Genomic DNA, 18,629 nt, shown 5'->3' with positions numbered 1-18,629 from the left:
TTTCAGAGACACATGTGGAAACTCTACTTTTTGCCCACTGGGTTGAGTCATGCCGTGAGGCACTATCAGGGCTGCCCTTCTGGCTTCCCTTGTGCTCAGATGGCTCTCTAGAAGATGGTTGGCTAGAAGAGCAGCACCAGGAGCAGCACTTGCTTCTGCCAGGGCAGCCATTAAGTAGTTCTGCAACTTAACGCTGTCAAACACACCCCTGAAAAGCCATCAGATAGGCTCTAAAAGCATGCTGCCAGCAACACAGGGAACAATACCTGACCTCCCAACACTTGATGCTCCAGCTTCCACGGGGGAACAACAACACTGGCTGAGGAGATAAGACGCTGAGGCTAAATTTCTGTGCCAGACCAACTGCTGCAGCTACTGCAAGAACTGTTCCTTTCCATTGATGTTGATAAGGAAGGCGGGGAAGGGGGTGGGGGAGGGTCACAGTCTCCTCAGTCTCCTATGGATATTCCTTGACCAGACATGGGCTATTCAGAATTGCTGTTTCCCCCTAAGAACATAAGAATAGCCTTACTGGGTCAGACCAATGGTCCATCAAGTCCAGTAGCCCGTTCTCACGGTGGCCAATCCAGGTCACTAGTACCTGGCCAAAAAACCCAAGGAGTAGCAATATTCCATACTACCGATAAAGGGCAAGCAGTGGCTTCCTCCATGTATTTCTCAATAACAGACTATGGACTTTTCCTCCCGGAACTTGTCCAAACTTTTCTTAAAACCAGCCACGCTATCCGCTCATACCACAACCTTTGGCAATGCATTCCAGAGTTTAACTATTCTCTGAGTGAAAAAAATTTCCTCCTATTGGTTTTAAAGTATTTCCATGTAACTTCATCAAGTGCCCTCTAGTCTTTGCAATTTTTGACAGAGTGAAAAATTGATCCACTTGTCCCGCTCTACTCCACTCAGGATTTTGTAGACTTCAATCATATCTCCCCTCAGCCGTCTCTTTTCCAAGCTGAAGAGCCCTAACCATTTTAGTCTTTCTTCATATGAGAGGAGTTCCATCCCCTTTATCATCTTGGTCGCTCTTCTTTGAACCTTTTCTAGTGCCACTATATCTTTCTTGAGATAAGGAGACCTGCTCAATTAAGTCCCAGCAAAATTAACTGGACCAGGAAAGGGCCTCAACAGATCAGCTCAGGAGATGCACAGAGATCCATTTTCCACTTTCTGGAGAAAGAGAAGTACTGAGTTTGAGGAGCTACACAATACCCTTCAAGGGTGAAGCACACAGTTCTGTAGTCTCTATCACATCAGCTGGTAGATAGATATAGTCTGCAAATCTTAGAATGGTCTGGCAAGAACTCTAAGGAAAATGCATTTATAGAAGTTGAGAATATGATCTAGTATACAGGTTGCTCTGGGAAACTTTAAAACAAAAAAATCCCACTCTTCCTATTTCTAACCTAAAGATCACTATGAACAAGCAACAGCAGTGTCATCGGTAACAACCAATTAAAAAAAACACAGTTGATGAACCAAATATTTTCACCTTGTTGAAATGGCAAACTAAAAAGTGTATTTAAAGTATATTGAAACAGTATCAGTTATCTTCTGAGTTCCTTTCAGTATGGCCCGTTTTATTAACTGCTGAAAGCTTCTTAAAATAAAAAGGAGCTATACATGTTTGTTCCCAAAACACCACATAATAGCTATTTTAACTATATCAGCTTAATCTGTAAATCTTCAGGCATTGATCTAATTTTCTAATTCATGAAAACATGGAGTAATGATATAATTTCACAAATAGTCTAGCCTCTGCAAACCACATGCAATGTAAACCCTCTAAAACAGTATATCGCAAACTGTGTGCCATGGCACACCAGTGCGCCTTCTGAGATTTCAGGTGTGCCGCAACACAAAGGAGGAGAGTCATCCGCGCCAGCTGACTGCATACAGGATGTGCCTCTCGCAGCTAGAGGCATGTCCTGTAGGAAGTCAGCTGGTATGGATGACTCTCCTCCTTGCCAGTGTCTCTCCTCCTCTCTCTGCACTTCCTCTCCTCCTGGATTCCTCCACTAAAGCAGGTCACGTACGCGATGACATCACGCATGTGTGTGACATCATTGCGTCAACGACCGCACACTTCCGGGTGCCTTCCAGCTGGAGCACTGGGTTTAGTGTGCTGCTGGCTGGAAAGTTTGCGAGACACTGTTCTAGACCAATCAGACTGGAACAGTTTTTTAATTTTGTATAAACTTAAATTCATTCCATTCCCTTATTTATTTATTCAGTTTTCTATACCGTTCTCCCAGGGGAGCTTATGATTCTCTACACCAGTGTGCCACAAACTTTTTAAAGCCGTGGCACACTAAACACGGGGTTGCAGCTGGAGAGCACCAAGAAGTGCACCGACACTGATGCGATGACACAGATGTCCATGCATGCACGGACGTGCTCCAGCCACGGCTCTGAGATTCCTATTGGTGCCAGTGGTGGGGTTCTAGAGAGGGAGAGGTGCAGATAGTAGGAAAGGCACAGGCGCTGGACGGCTGCCTATAGAACATGCCTCTTGCCGCAAGAGTCACGTTCTGTAAGCAGTCAGCCGGCGCTCTCCTCCTCGGGCTTCTCGCGGCACACCTGGAATCTGCTGCGGCACACTAGTATGGAGCGGCAAACAGTTTGCATTACACTGCTCGATACTTACACATGATGCTTAGTCTCAAACTGTTGAATCACTATAAGCTGTTATAATTGGTTTTAGATATACAGCTGTAACAAATTTTTTCAACAGGAGTCCGTTTTATGGATTTTTAAATAATTTACTTTTTTTGTAATGAGTAGTATTGTTGGAAACAAACTTAAGAAAAAAAAAAAGCAAAGCAAATGCTCGATAAAGTTTATTTTTGTAGGAACATTAAAACTAAATAAATTATTGCTTAGGTCTGAATAACTTAAATAACCACTTACATGCCTTCAACTGTGTCAAATCTAAAAAAACAAAAATACAGAGACTTAGCATGCTTAATTTAATTAAAAAAAAAAAAAGGAAAAAAAAGCTATTTCAAAAAGCGCATTCACCGTGATGTGTAATTCTTAAGAGATTAATAAATACATTCTAAAAACAAGATCTTCATTATAAAACAAACTTACATTGGTTAAGCAGATTGTTATTTTTATTTTGAAAATCAGAAAGCTAGACTGTGCAGTGGCTTGTATTAATCTTAACAGTGATGCAAAAGTGCTTCTGTTACAGCTCTCAAAAGACATGCAAATTACTGTAATTTCTTTGTAGAAATGTTATAAAAATTCACTATTTTGCCTAGAATGACCATGAAATCTAGTGTCAGTTATAAAACACTGACTCTATGCTGATGTGGTATTTAAGAACAAAAAAATAGCATGCTGACCTCACTAAAAATAATTTTAAAAATATATCAGACCTGAAGCCTCGTGTGTATACTAAAAGTACCACAGTACAACATATAACCAATCTCAAATTCATTCACTTAATCAGTGCCACTCTTCTAAAGATATGGCACAAAATATTATGGCACACAATGAAAGAGCAGCATGAATGCATTAATAAGACTTGATAGAAATTAAGGCAACATGCACAAGCCTGCAGAATGTTTTAAAGACCTAATGCTATCAAAGAACCCCCAAAATTCAAAAAACACTTACATGCCAAATTCTTAAGGCCATGTAGGCAAAACCCCCCCCACTGGATTAATACCTATCTATTATTTAGTTGATAAGGAGGACAATTATGTAGCCAAATTCACCAGTTGCTAATACAATTTCAGAAGAGAAACCTTTACTTGTTTTACATTACATTAGTGATTTCTATTCCGCCAATGCCTTGCGGTTCAAGGCGGATTATATCAAAGTTATCAAGAATTACATAAAAGTTTACAGGAATAGCATAAGTGATGTCATAATATTTACTTAAGAAGTACCAAACAATTGTAGAGATTAGAGAATGACACGGTGACAAAATTCATCACCTTTCCTGTCCCAGCGGATAACCGCGGGAAACCATCTTCATGTCATTCTTCAAGGAGAGAGGGAAGAATCAGAGTATGAATGCCCACAACCATTGACCCACAAGCTTTGCTTTGAAGAATGCTGGTGTAAAAGGACTGAGGTTGAAATAGACACTAGAAAATGACATGGGATTATTTCCCGCGGTTATCCGTGGGGACGGGAACGGTGATGAATTTTGTCACCGTGTCATTCTCTAGTTGAGATCTTAAGGTGATAAATGTTGGGTAATAAGAATTACCAAAGAATTGTCGAGATCTTAAGGTGATAAATGTTGGGTAATTAGAAGCATTTTAGACTTTGCTGGGTAGTTAGAAGCAAATTAAAGTGTATTAAGGGTATAGATAAGGTAGGTGGGGTTTGGGTAGGGACTGGTCGTGCTAGATGGGTTTTATGTATTTTTGAAGAGTATGGTTTTAATATCTTTCTTGAAGGTTTTGTAGTCTGTGGTCGATGATAACAGAATGGTGATTTGATGTCCGGTTTAGCTGCTTTGCAATGTAGTCATAAAAATCAGGGTGCATATACATCAGTAATTTTCTCAAAAAATAAAACTAGTTTTACAATTATCTTAAAAGAACAGCAAACCTAGTACAAAGATATAAATATGGGATCCTGATTGGTAGGATCTTCCTACCAACTGCCATACTACCAACTGTCGCACCCTTTTGTCTTACATCTACCAAATGTTCTACCCTGCCAGAACGGCTTGCCATCAGCTGATCACGGCAGGGGAATCCCTAATCAACTGAGCCAGCAGAACTCACTGAAACTGGGGACTTGGGGGGTGGTCAGTGGGTGGGAGGGAGGAAGAGAAGAAATAGGGCTCGGTGGGAGGGGGACTATCTGTGGAAGATCGATGGTGGGGGTTGGGGGATTGGTGGGTGGGAGGAAGGGTTGAATCGGGGCTTTGGCTCAGTGGAAAGGGGGCTTTCTTTGGAGGGGGGCTAGGGGAGAATTGGTGAGTGTGAGGGAGGAGAGGAATCGTGGATTTCTCTGCTGGGACTTCAGGGAGTTCTGCCAGCTCAGCTGATCGGGGATTCCCCTGCCGCGATCAGCTGATGGCAAGCTGTTCTGACAGGGTAGGACAATTGGTAGATGTAGGACAACTGGGTACGAACCTACCAATTGTCGTATCCTATGAACTGTCTTCCTACCAAATCTCATAGACCCTATAACTAGGAATCATAACTCGGTTACAGATGATGAAGTAACTGAAAATAAGTTATGTCCAGAAACATAAGTTATAGTCAGAGACATCAGAATAAACAGGAGGGGTAGGGCACACATATGATTTTTAAGGAATTATTTATTTGTTATGGAAACCAATTGATGAGATAACAGGAGCAAAGTGTTGGGTCAGCAGTAAAATATATTATTAGTTTACAGAGATGGAAGAACGTGCTGATCGTTATGGGGACTTTCCTTGATACAGCTGATAGTGAAACGCGAATTCACGTCGGAGTCCCTCCCTGCTGCCTAAGATAAGTTCTTTATAGGCATTATTAGAAAACTAGTGAGTTATATAACAATGAAATAAATATGACCAATGAGGAGGCTGGCTGCATATACTCAAGCCTTATATGAAAGAGATGGTTTGAGTGTAGCCACTGAGGTCATTATATGAAAATATGGTAAACTACTTCAAACTATGAAAATACTTAAAGTTGAATGAAGTTGCACTGGAATGCTATTTAAGATTGAATATTTATTTATTCTCACTTTTTATGTAAGATGAATATGAGTGTAGCTCCTGATTCTGGACTGTTTGAATGGGAGTGGAGCATAAATGTGCAATAGAAGTGGCCTTGACTATTACTCTATGAGCAGTTACTTGGCCCTCTAATGTCAGCCAAGGCTAAGAATATGCAAAGGATATGTAGTCTGCTAGCCGGCATGAAAATGAAGAGAAAATAAAATACAGTGTTCCCCTGGTCATTCGCGGTCCCAGTCATTCGCAATATTCTCTGACCGGGACTTCCTATGCTAAAGTTGGGCTTCACCAATCAGGAGCTGTGTGTCATAGCAACTCCTGATTGGTGAAGCCTGACTTTAGTGCAGGAAGAGACGGTCGGAGCATACTGCGAGTGATTCCCTTCACTCACCGGCCAGCTGCCCTCTCCTGCCTCCCCAGGCGAAAAACTGCATTTGCGGTTTTTCGATATTTGCGGGGGGTTCCTGGAATGGAACCCCCGCAAATATCGGGGGAGTACTGTGTATGAAAATGAAAAAATAGGAAGAGAAAAATTTATAGCATGCAAGAGTGTTTGAAAAACACAACTTCTTTGCTCCACAGAAAATGAAGTACTGATGGTCCCGCAAACAGACATTGGGCAGGAAGGCACACGCATGGTATGAGCAGTACTAAAGTTTTAAAGTGACAGTACACTTTGGTATGTGTTCTTGCCAGGCTCAGTGTTTCTCAGCTTCTTCAAGCCAAGTACCCCTTAAGTCTAACAAATATCAACCAAATACCCCTGCCCCAGACCTAATCAGACTCCATCCCAGACCCAGACCCATAATAGTACTAATTGTAATGCAATTTCTTCTATCAATTTACAGTTTACACAATATAATCTTATTAATACATAATGGTAACCACAAAATAAAAACAAAACAAAGTACACTTTATGCAGAGAAAATGTTAATTATCATTTATATTCGGGCGTTTTTTTCCCCCCAAAGAAGTCAAGGCTGATGACTTTAAAATATGCAATGTCATCTCAGTAACACCTATTAAAAAAAATACCCAGAAAAATATAGTGCAAAATATAGACAGCAGATATAAATTCTCAAAACGGACACATTATCACTAAATTGAAAATAAAATAATTTTTCCTACCTTTGTTGGCTGGTGATTCATGAGTCTCTGGTTGCACTTCCTTCTGACTGTGCATCCAATATTTCTTTCTTTCTGCCTCCTGCACGCTTCCTCTCCTTCAGACCTCATTCCCTTCCCTAACCAACATCTCTCTCTCTCTCTCTATCCCTCCATGAGTCCAACATTTCTCCCTCTCTCATCCCCCGGATCATGTCCAGCATTTTTCACCATGGCCCACAAGCCCAAGCCACATCTCTTCCTTCATCACTATGTCCAATATTCTTCCCCTTGCATTCCCTTCAATCTGTCCCTCTGTTCCCTCTCCACCACCATATCCAACATTTCTCCCTCTCATCCTTCTCTTCCCTAAGCATCTCTACCTCTCTCTCTATGCTCAATTTTCCTTTTTCTTCCTTTCCCCATGTGGCACTATCTCTTTCTTTCTCACACATTCATGCCCAACTCTCCCTTTCTATTCCCTCCCTCCTATGTCCCAAGTTAGTGCCCACTTCCTCCCTCCAATGTGGCTCATATTCATGCCACCTCCCTTTCTTCAGAGTCGAGTTTGGGGGGGGGGGGGGAGTGGCGTCACAGATGTCAGGGGGAAGGGTGTAGGGCTCCACAGCTCAGCTGATCTTGGCAGGGGGAATCCCCATCAGCTGAGCCGCCAGGAATCCCCAAAACTGGCTCAGCCGATGGGGATTCCTTCTGTTGCGATCAGCTGATCGGAAGCCTACGGATTTTTGGTCTTATTCGCTCTTTGGATGGTGGGAGGGGTTTGTGACCACTGGGTGAGTAAGGAGGGGCTCATGCCTTAAATCCTCCAGGGGTCTTCTTGTCAGTTTGGCACCTTTATGGAACTTAGACGCACCTCAAAAGGTCTAACTACTCTCTAGGAAAGCTCTGATTATGGCTGCAATATGTCCAGGTTGAAGACCGCCAAATTCTCGCCAATAACATGCCTCCCAACATGCCCCTTTGATCTCTGGACGCACAGCAGATTAGAAGTGCTGCTGCACGTTTGATTATCGGTACTTGGACGTCCCTGCTATTAGCATGTCCAAGTGCCAACTTAGTCTGGTTTTTGAACATTAAGTCCCTCTTATCAGTACCCTTTTCCTCCACTGCCAACTCCAGACTCTGTCCCTTCTTTCTTGCCATGTTGTATGCCTGGAACAGGCTGCCAGAGCCAATATATCAGGCTCCATCTCTAGCAGTATTCAAATCCAAGCTAAAAGCCCACTTAAGCTGCTTCAACTCTTAACTCCCACTCACCGTCGGATACCTATACTCATTGTATCATTCTTTCTGCTAGAAACTCCCCAAACTTGAGATGTCCTGTGTCCAAATTAGAGTGTAAGCTCTTCATAGCAGGGACCATCTATTTAATGTTAAATATACAGTGCTGCGTACGCCTTTCAGCACTATAGAAATAAGTAATAGTAGTAGTAGTAGTAGAGAAAGACATGTGGGAAGTGACTGCTCACTGAATAATAACTGTCCCTTAAAAGGAAGTCTGCTGAGAGTAGCTTTAGAGGTGGAATCTCCAGCCCATTGTCTGATCCAGAGCATTCTGCATGCAGAGACTGAATAAGCCAACCCTTTACTCATGAAATGAGTAATGTCACAGAAAGCATCTGCCATATAATCCACTCTAGACAAAAAAGCTGAGGTTCGGGCTCCTCACCCTTGCACTCCAGAGTATGCAGCCTTGAAAGACAAGCACATGTCACAAAGGATGCCGCTGAGGCCACTTTGACTCTCAAATTCAATGCCTCAAAAGCCTCTCGAAAACTACATCTACTTGGCAATCCTGCGTATCCTTGAGCACTACACTGCCTTTGCTTAGAAGAGAGTTGCGCTTAGTAATCTGCGCAACCAAGGAATCTACTTTAGGCTGGGTAAAATGTTGCTGGCACTCCATGGTTCTAGCAACCTTGAGAGACCCCTCTGGAGAATCCCACTGTTCAGTGACTAAGACATTAATATCCGGATGCCAGGAAAACATAAGAAGATTGAACCCTCACGCCACTCAAAAGGGAGGAGGAAGTAGATGGAACTGGCAGAGTCCAAATTCAACTCAAGCAAGGACTCTGAAATTAGATCTAACAAAGTCATGGGCTTAAAACAGCACAGAACTATAGGATCATCCCCAGGATCCTAAGGCAAGATAGGATCCAAAGCACCAGGCTACAGACCTGAGTCCCCAGTATGGCAGGCGCATCTTGAGGCAATAAGGGAACAGTGAGGTACTAATCATCATCTTGTTCCCATCAAAAAGATCTTCCAAGCCCTGGGCAGAGGTAGACTGCGAGGCAAATGCACTCAGAGGGACAGAGCCCTCGCGTGCAGTGTCCAAAGTGCCACCCACCTTGGAAGGATGGTTTTCCTGAAAGGCTTTCCACATTAAATTAACGAATTCAGGTGAAAAAGCCATACCAGGGAGCATAGAGGCACTTGAAGATGACTAATTTGCGTCTCTTGGATTCTGTGGCTTCTGCGCCCTTTTGCGCAGAATGGTCGCTGTTCCTAGGTTCAGAAAATAAAAACATCCAAACCATCGGGCTAGTCACCCTTTCTTCAGCCCGAGATCATAAAGGAGAGGCTAAGCTGGACACTCCCACCTCTCCTCGTGTGGCGCAAGGATGCTCCTAAGGTGCACAATTTGCACATTCCTGGGTATTGGGGGTACACTTCTCTCTCCGTATTTGCGGTTTCAGCAATCGCGGTTTTGATTATTCACGGTTTTTAGCTTGCTGGTTCCTCCCCCAAATTACATCAGTTTGCATAGAGAAATCGCTGATTCCAAGCATTTACAGAGAAAATCGCCGATTTCCAGCACTTTCTTCACCATGCTTTGCCTCTCCTTCAAGAACAGGCCAGGTCTCCCACCATGTTATTTGCGGTTTCACCATATTGACAATGGTTTTTAATAGAAAACATCGAACATATGAAAAAGTTATTCGCGGTTTTTCTGTATTTGCGGTTCTGTTAATCTCCTATCACAGCAAATACGGAAGGAGAAGTGTATAAGAGTCCAAAGGACTGCATTCCAACAAGTGTGAAGCAAAATGAGAAGTTTTGAGCTGTAGAAAAAAACTTTGAAAAAAAGATTGTTAAAATCCAAGATGGCTACTGTTAGAATTTTGGCACTAAAAATCGTTTGAAAAACAATGAAATAAAAGTAAAAAAACAGTGAATTTAAGATTTTTGGGGTTGAGGGGAACATAGGGGAACAAGCTGAAAACTGGAATTTCTGACACCCCCACCCCAATTCAACTCACAGGTTGTAACAGCCTTACTCACTGCAACCTGAGTGGCAATGTGCTTCAGCCTGCCTTAGCTGTGAACAGTAGCTGGAAAGGGAGAAGAAATCACTGCCTCATCCAGGACGCTTCCTCCATCTCTAATCTTTGGGCTGTCAGTCAGACACGGCACCTGACTGAGCTCCCACCCCCACAGACTGACAGATGCACAACCAGAAGGGGGGAAGCGAAAATGCAGCTGGCACCCTAATAGACACCGTTGAGTCTCCCACAAATAATTAACAGCCTGTGCTCAAACCCCTGTAAAGCAGCAGGTGAGAAATGCTAACTAGGGACGACCCTGAATTCCAAAAATACTTCTGCAGGCTTGGCCAACAGGTACCATAAGGGATTGGCTTGTCAGCTGCAGACCACCATCTATCTGCTTCTTCTCTATACAGGCAAAGCGGGACCCACAAATGGGGAAAGACCAAAGAAAATCCACAAGCACTGACAGACCAAAGAAAATAAAAAAATAACTCAAAGAAAAGAGGAGAGCAAAACAGAAACATTCCTTTTGGCTCGCATGCACAAGGGAAAAACTGTAGATGTCAGTAGAGCTCTCAGTGAAGTAGAAGGGTTATAGAAAAAATCCATAGTGGATTCTGCAGAGGCATTGGGGAGATAACCCAGTTGTTCAGAATGACACACCTATTGCACTGGAATATGTATTACCAAATCAAAGAGCTGAAGATAAACAAAAACTTGGTTTATAAACTTTGTATTTGCTGAAGTTATGGACTGTAATACCACCTGTATATGATTACTCACTTTGTGAGCTGCCCTTTATTTCTGTTGTTGTCAACTCCATTGTATGTAACAGCTGCCAGTTTTCTACTTCTGTAGTTCTCATAATGTACATTGTTTGTGACATCCTTCAAGTCTTGCATGTGGGTTCTGTCAATAAGTTACAAATTATATAAATAAGTTAGAAATTATATAAATTCCATGTATTAGAACTATTGAGGTTAAAAACTGAAACTATACTATAGCATAATAACAGATTAGGTTCTTATCTCAGTAATCTGGATTCTGTTAGGAAACACAGAGTCCATACTTGAGCTGTCAATTCCCATTTCCTGTGAACTGCAGAAGGATATCTCTTTATGAACTTGAGTACTACTCTCCTTCTGCATTAGAGCACAGCACCCTCCTTAGTTGGTATCAAAGCAATCAAATTCCATTGAAACATAAGAAAAAGGTGGAGAGGCATGGGGAACTTCCCCGACAAAAAACACATTCTGCTCTGCTCTGAAACTTAGAAAAATAGAACAATGAACAATATTACATTACATTAGTGACTTTTATTTCGCCATTACATTTAACAAGGTAACAGAGAACAGCAAACAATCACTTGATTAACTTGAAACCAACCTGCCAAAGGTAATTAGGAGGAACTGTGGGACCCTCCAAGGGGGAGAGAGAAAAGGAAACCCCCAATCCTGAAACATATCTGTTCTTTATCTTAGGTACAAGTATAATTGCAGAGGTTCTGAGATGGACATTGGCAATGTCTGAGGCAGAAATCGGGTGAATCAAAATGAGTCCACACAGGGAGGGCAGTATGGACTCCCGTGTATCCTAACAGACCCCAGATTACCGAGGTAAGAATCTATCGTTCTGTTGTGGATACACAGGAGTCCATACATGAGCTGATGTAGCAAAGAAGTGCCATACGTTATAGAGAAGGACAGATGAGCCTGCCCACAGTACTGAGGACCCAAAGGCAGCATCCTTTGAGCCACCACATCTACTCTGTAGAACTCTGTGAAAGTGTTAAGAGTAGTCCAAGTAGCAGCTCTGCAGATTTCATCAAGCGAACCAGCCTGGGATTCCACCCAGGAGCTCACTACACCTCTGGTGGAATGCACTGCCAGGGAAAGAGGTGGCTGTTTCCCGGTGGAAATATAGGAAGAGGAGATCACCATGCGGATCCATCTGGCAAAGGTTGCCTTGGGGGCTGGTATGCCCCATCTCAAGTGACTGGTCAGTACAAAAAGATGATCAGAAACCTGGAGTCATTAGTCCTCGCCATGTAGACAAGCAGAGCTCTGTGCAAAAGTTTGCCCTATCTGGCAGAACTTGTAGGCTGAAAGGCGGGTCAACAGATTTCCCAATTAACATGGAAGGCGGAAACCACCTTATGAAGAAAGGAAGGATCTGTGCGTAGAGAAATGCCAGATTCTGTGAAACAGAGAAATGGTTCCCTGCAGGAGAGAGCCTGCAATTCCAAGATCCTTCTTGCAGAGACTATGGCAACCAAAACCACTGTCTTGACTGTAAGGTCTAGCAAGGTAGCTTCCAAAAGAGGCTCAAAGATTATGGGCCAGGCTGTTCAAGACCACATTGAGGTCCCAAGACAGGAATGGTCTGCGCAATGGGGGGTCTCAGCCTGAAAGCTCCCCTCAAAAACCGAGTGATATCCATGTGAGAAGCCAGAGACTGAAGACCACTATGAGCCAGAAAGCACAACATACCAGCTATCTGCACTTTGAGGGACAAAACTGCAAGAATCGCTGGTATGGGAGCTCTCTCTGGCAGCATCTGCTCCCTGGCATACCATAACTGGAAGGTCTTCCAGCTCTTAGCATAAGCTACAACCATCGCCAGCTTTTTGGCTCTAAAGAGAGTCGTAACCACAACCTCTGAATAACCCATCAAAAATCAAGGCTGCATGCTGAAAAGCCATGTCATAAAACCAAAGCGTTCTGGCTTCTTCATTGGAACTGGGCTCCGACTTAGAAGACCCAGATGAACAGGCAACTTCAGGGGTCTGCCTCTCTGTATATGCACCAGGTCTGCGTACCAAGGTCTTTGGGGCTAGTCCCACGCCTCCAAGATCACTAGACCATGATGGGTGGATATCCTGTGGATGATTCAACTCACCATGGCCCACAGCGGGAACACAGAGAAGCAGATCTGTGGGCCAAGGTTGGACCAGGGCATCTAGCCCTGTGCTTCCCCATTTGATTCTATGACTGTAGTAGCAGGCTGCTTTTGTATTCTTGGCTGTGGCCATGAGATCCATGTCCGGTTTGCACCAAGTTTGGACTATGAGGGAGAACAACTTTTGAGACAGAGACCATTTTCCAGGATCTGCCAGTTGAGAAAGTTGGCTTGGACATACTCTACTCCTCTACCCAACAAGTAGATGGCCAAAAAGCCCTTAATATCATACACTTCTCAATCCACACTAAGGCTTCTTAAAGACACATAGTAAGTGTCAATCATAAGAGAGGAACAAGGATCTCAGAAACCTGCTCAGAAAGTTATAAAGAAAAGCTAATCTGAGGCTTATCAGCTCCAGATTTCAATCATTGATCCTGAAAAAACCTCTCTTTACACTCTATTGACTAATTAAATACAGTTTTCTCCAGCGAATTTGCGGACTCAGTTATTCGCAGTATTTTCTGACTGCCTCTTCTGGTCAGAAAATACAGGGAATGAGTCTATGAAAGCCTTCTGCACAGTCGATTCCTCCTCTTCTCTCCCCCTGGTCAGCCAATCAGCCTTCTGCACAGCCTATTCCTCCCTCCTCTCCCCCGCCCCAGTCAGCCAATCAGCCTTCTGCACAGCCGATTCCTCCTCCTCTCCCCCCCGGAGCATGATTTACTGCACCCGCAGGTGCCCCAGCTGCCCTCTCCTACTTTTTTACGGACTCAAAACCGCATTTGTGGTTTTTCGAAATTCACATGTGTTCCTGGAACGGAAATACCATATATTTTGGGGGAGTACTGTATATTCTTATTTTTTTCTTTTGATTGCAATCAGTGCTGAGCAGAATTACAACCAGATACTTCATAAAATCTCGTGGAAGAAGCCATTTTCATGGGCAAGATTTGATCATTGTGAAACTGTCTCTTAAAGATTCCCTGGAAATAGCCCGTTTGACTGGCGAAACGTGTCCCATTGGGGACAGGGCTGTTTTCAAGATAAGTGTCTGAATATTTGGCACTGTTGTTACTGTGGTTTATTATTCAGTGATAAAGTTGTCTTTTAACAATACTGTCTGAATGTGGATGTTATAGGCACTGTGATACTGCACTTCATTAGTATGATCATAGATTGACAAAGTATGTTTAGTATATTTGATGTGTGAAATGTAAGCACTCTAGAGATTAATAAAAAAAAAAGGGATAAAGGAAAAAAATACAAAATAAAAATATATTTGATTAGTCAATAGAGAGTTTCTATCTATATGAGAGAGTTTTTTTCAGGATCAATGACTGAAATCTGGAGCTGATAAGCCTCAGACTAGCTTTTCTTTATAACTTTCTGAGCAGGTTTCTGAGATCCTTTTTCCTCTCTTATGATTGACACTTACTATATGTCTTTAAGAAGCCTTAGCTTGGATTAAGCTGAGTAGGTTCTCTACTCCTACCATATGGGTAGCTGAGAGGGCCTCCAAGCAGAAGGCTGCACTTCTGGTGCCCCCCTGCCTGTTTACGTAAACCACAGCATTGGTATTGTCTGAAAATATCTTGACTGCTTTCCCTGTCAGGAAAGACTAACTGTAAGCAAGGCTAGCCGAATGCCTCTCAGTTCCAGAAGACTGATGGACCACTTGCTCTCCGATGGGGACCACTTGCTCTGCAATGGGGACCACTTGACCTGGAGGGAGCAACTGCAGTATAGGGCCCCCCAGGTGCTGAGGCTGGCGTTGGTCATCGGCATTACCCATGCCTCAATTCAGAGAGGCATGCCCTTTGCCAAGTTCTTCCCTTGGAGTCACCAATGCAGGCTGCACTTCATCTCTGCCATACAGGAGAGCTGCATCTTCAGAGAGTGATGTTGCATGGACCTCTGGGCAGAAGAAAGTGCTGGAGAGGTCACATATGAGCTCACACCCAGGGCACCACCTCCAAGGAGGCCGCCATCGAGCCCAATACCTGCAGATACTGCCAGATCGTGGGGCTCGGGAGTGTCAAGATTGCAAGAATCTATGTCCTGAGCTTCTGTCGAAGAAGACTCCCAACATCACACCAAGGCTGAAGCAGACATTTCAGAAAGTTGACTAGCCTACGATCTGTAAGAGGCCCATCGCTTGCTGGACCATACGCTCACAGTCTGCCAGCAAGGGGGCCCCGATTAGCCAATTGTCTAGGTAAGATGCACCTGGACCCCCATCCGGCAAAGATAGGTCACTACAACCATCATCACCTTGATAAAGGTGTGTGTGTATGTGGGGGGGGGGGGGGCCTCTGGCCAAACTAAAGGGGATTGTTATAAACTGAAAGTGGCGCTGAAGCATGTGAAATCTCCAATATCTCCCAAAAGCCAGAAATATAGGGATGTGAAGATATGCCTCCTTCAAATCCAGAGAGGCAAGGTATTCTCCCGGAGCCACTGCTGCTATGATGGAGTGGACTGTACATTCAGGGACTTGTTTACAGACTTCAAATCCAGAATGGGCCTCCAATCTTCTTTGCCTTTCTTGGGCACTATGAAGTATAAGGAGTATCTATCTTCCTGAGCCCGATTCTTCTTCAGGAAGTGGTTCAATAGAAACATAGAAACATAGAAAAGACGGCAGAAAAGGGCTATAGCCCACCAAGTCTGCCCATTCCAAATTCCCGCCCCTCTGATTTTACTCCCTTAGAGATCCCATGTGAACATCCCATTGTCTCTTAAAATCTGACACGCTCTTGGCCTCAATCACCTGCAGTGGGAGTTTGTTCCAATGATCCACTACTCTTTCAGTGAAGAAGTATTTTCTGTAGTCGCTATGGAACTTCCCTCCCCTGATTTTTAACGGATGCCCCCTGGTGGTCAAGGATCCCTTGAGGTAGAAGATATCTTCTTCTGACTCGATACGGCCCGTGATATACTTAAATGTTTCAATCATGTCTCCCCTCTCTCTTCGTTCCTCAAGTGAGTACAGCCGTAGTTTATTCAGTCTTTCTTCATACGCGAGATCCCTGAGCCCCAAGACCATCCTAGTGGCCATACGTTGAACCGACTCGATTCTCAGCACATCTTTCCGGTAGTGTGGTCTCCAGAATTGAACACAGTATTCCAGATGAGGCCTCACCATGGACCTGTACAGCGGCATCACTACTTCAGGTCGCCTGCTGACAAAACCTCTACGGATACAACCCATCACTTGCCTTGCCTTGGAGGAAGCCTTCTCCACTTGATTAGCAACCTTCATGTCCTTACTAATGATCACCCCTAGATCACGTTCCGTCGTGGTCTTGGCCAAGGTCTCACCATTTAGTATGTAAGTTTTGTGCGGGTTTCTCTTTCCCAGGTGCATTACCTTGCACTTTTTAGCATTGAAGCCTAGCTGCCATGTTGCTGACCACCGTTCTAGCAGCAGTAGATCCTGCGTCATATTATCAGGCAAGGTGTTTTTATAGCACGAATAGCACGAATGTCTAAGAGTTGTTGCACTGTCGCCCTGACTCTGACCTATTTCTCCAGCCATCTGGCTGCGGACTCAAAGAACAGATCTGGAGGGGACCAATAAAACTCAATCCTGTGCCCCTCCCTGATGATGTCCATCACCCAACAGTTGGACGAGTTCTGTTCCCATTTGTCCCTGAATGCTGACAGCCGTCCCTCCAATATGAGGAGGATCAACTATCCTCCTGGCGTCATTGCTGCTTCTTGGAGGCTGAGCCACAGTGGGAACCTGCAAATTGCTGGCATTGATAGCTGCCATATTTCTGTCTAGACTCCTGAAAGGGCCTCTGAGAGGAGTAGTCTGAGGAAAATTGGCAAGCTCTCCTGGAGGCATGAAAATTGCCTCTGTTGCTTCCAGTGGGTTGACAGCTTCTACTATTCGGGAGGGATTTAGGGCTGCGATTCACCACAGTGGCCATGAGGTTATCTAGCCCTTTGCCAAACAGCAACTTCCCCTTGAAGGGTAATCTGCTGAGAGTAGCCTTGGAGGCTGAGTTGCCCATCCTCTATCTGATCCTGAGCATCCAGCGGGCCAAAATGGAGCAAACTGAAACATAACTCAAGACTCTAATGATATCATAGAGCGTTGGCCACATAATCCATGCCCTCCTTAAACATGTGGGGGCAGGCATCCCCAAGCTTCAAGGAGCTCATCTGCAGTATGGAATAGCAGGCACTTGTCATGAAGGAGGTAGCTGCTGCAGCTTTGATACCCAAAGCCAGCACTTCACTCTCTTCAGGACCGCATCCACCCGACATCTTTCAGCATCACTGCATCTTCACTAGGAAGGGAGGTGCATTTGGTCACTTGCGCCACCGCAGAGTCCACTAACGGTTGGACAAACAGTTGCTGGATGTCAAGAGTTATAGGATAGAGCAGAATCATAGGATAGAGCCGAATCATAGCTTTGGCCACCTTAAGTGAGCCTTCAGGATTCTCATACTGGTCAGTGACCAAAGATGTAAGATCCAGTAGAGCCAGAAAAAAGTTTGTTTGTGCATTAGTGCTGCACATGACGGAACACTGTGAGGTGGAAGGTTGCTGGGCATCGAGCTTCAGTATAGTCAGGGTGTCAGAAATGACATGGGAGACTGAAGATGACCTGAAAAGGCAACACTCGGAGGAATCATCAGTGATTTGCCACTGCACCCCGAAAGGGATCCCACATCATCCACCACTACAGAAGAGCTCAGAGAAAATAAAGGCACGGAAAGGGGCTTCCAATCATCCCAATCCTGCTCTGAAGGCGTGGTATGAGGCAGGGATGCCTGTTTGGGAGAAAGATCCCCAACAGACAGAGTAGGTGTGCCCATAGGCAAAACAGTGCTTCTCGGTCCTGTTAAATAGGCTTTCCATAATAGGCTGACAAAATCTGAGAAGCCTTGCATCAGGGGACCTGAGGCTCCTTTCATAACTCCAAACTGAAGAAGAGGAGATGCATTTTCTGCCATCATGTGCTTGCGTTTTGCCCCATCGTTGCTCAGTTCATCTGAACAGGATCTGTTCTGCTTTGACTGTTTTTTCTGGGATTTTAGGGGTTCCAAGGCTTTGGAGGACTGACCGGGGCAGAGCCTGACGCTCCTGCCCCTTCCTCCCACGTTAGGTGAAAAACGGCCACTCTTCAACCAGCAATGCTGAGCAACCAACACAGGATACAGGGTTAGAAAGGCTTGGGACATCCACCAGAGGAAGTCTTGTCAAAATGAGAGTTTGTGAAGAAAAAATAAGTTTAAAATCAGATTGCTAAAAATCCAAGATGGCTGCCATAAAAAAGACCGTTGGAGCTAAATGCAAAAATAAAAAACAGCGATTTTAGAGGAGTGGGACCCGAGTACAAACCCCAGAAGCCACTAAAATTCCAAATTTCAGACAATTTCTCCTCCCCCCCCCACGTTCCCCCAAAGGGAATAATTAGGAGTACTCACTGTGACTTCAGCTGCCCTTATGTCTGAATGAGCTTGGCTGCAGGGAAAGGATTTCTGCCTCAAAAATTGCTCAAATCTTCACCCATCCAAGCAAATCTTCTGGTTGCCAGCCGAATGGACCATGGCCACTGACTCCAACCTCTGGGATTCCTCACACAGCAATGGAGGGA

The 18,629-nt window shown here is 44.3% G+C and overlaps 1 protein-coding gene across 5 annotated transcripts in view; it reads right to left on the bottom strand.

The window, feature by feature from the left end:
- Positions 1 to 18,629, bottom strand: part of SEPTIN7 (septin 7) — a 266,147-nt gene that overhangs the window by 40,808 nt on the left and 206,710 nt on the right. For 4 of the 5 annotated variants that reach the window (XM_033930198.1, XM_033930199.1, XM_033930196.1 and 1 more), the window contains exons 11-12: positions 10,900 to 11,025; positions 2,929 to 2,949 (exon numbers count right to left, since the gene is read on the bottom strand). In XM_033930198.1, coding sequence (XP_033786089.1) covers positions 2,929 to 2,949; positions 10,900 to 11,025 — 147 coding nt within the window. The remainder of the gene's footprint in view (positions 1 to 2,928; positions 2,950 to 10,899; positions 11,026 to 18,629) is intronic. The other variant, XM_033930201.1, reaches the window with a different exon arrangement.

Source organism: Geotrypetes seraphini, chromosome 2 (assembly GCF_902459505.1).
Source record: "Geotrypetes seraphini chromosome 2, aGeoSer1.1, whole genome shotgun sequence".
NCBI classification, from domain to species: domain Eukaryota; kingdom Metazoa; phylum Chordata; class Amphibia; order Gymnophiona; family Dermophiidae; genus Geotrypetes; species Geotrypetes seraphini.
The sequence above is the reverse complement of the archived record's forward strand: the minus strand, read 5'-3'. Positions and strand labels throughout refer to the sequence as shown.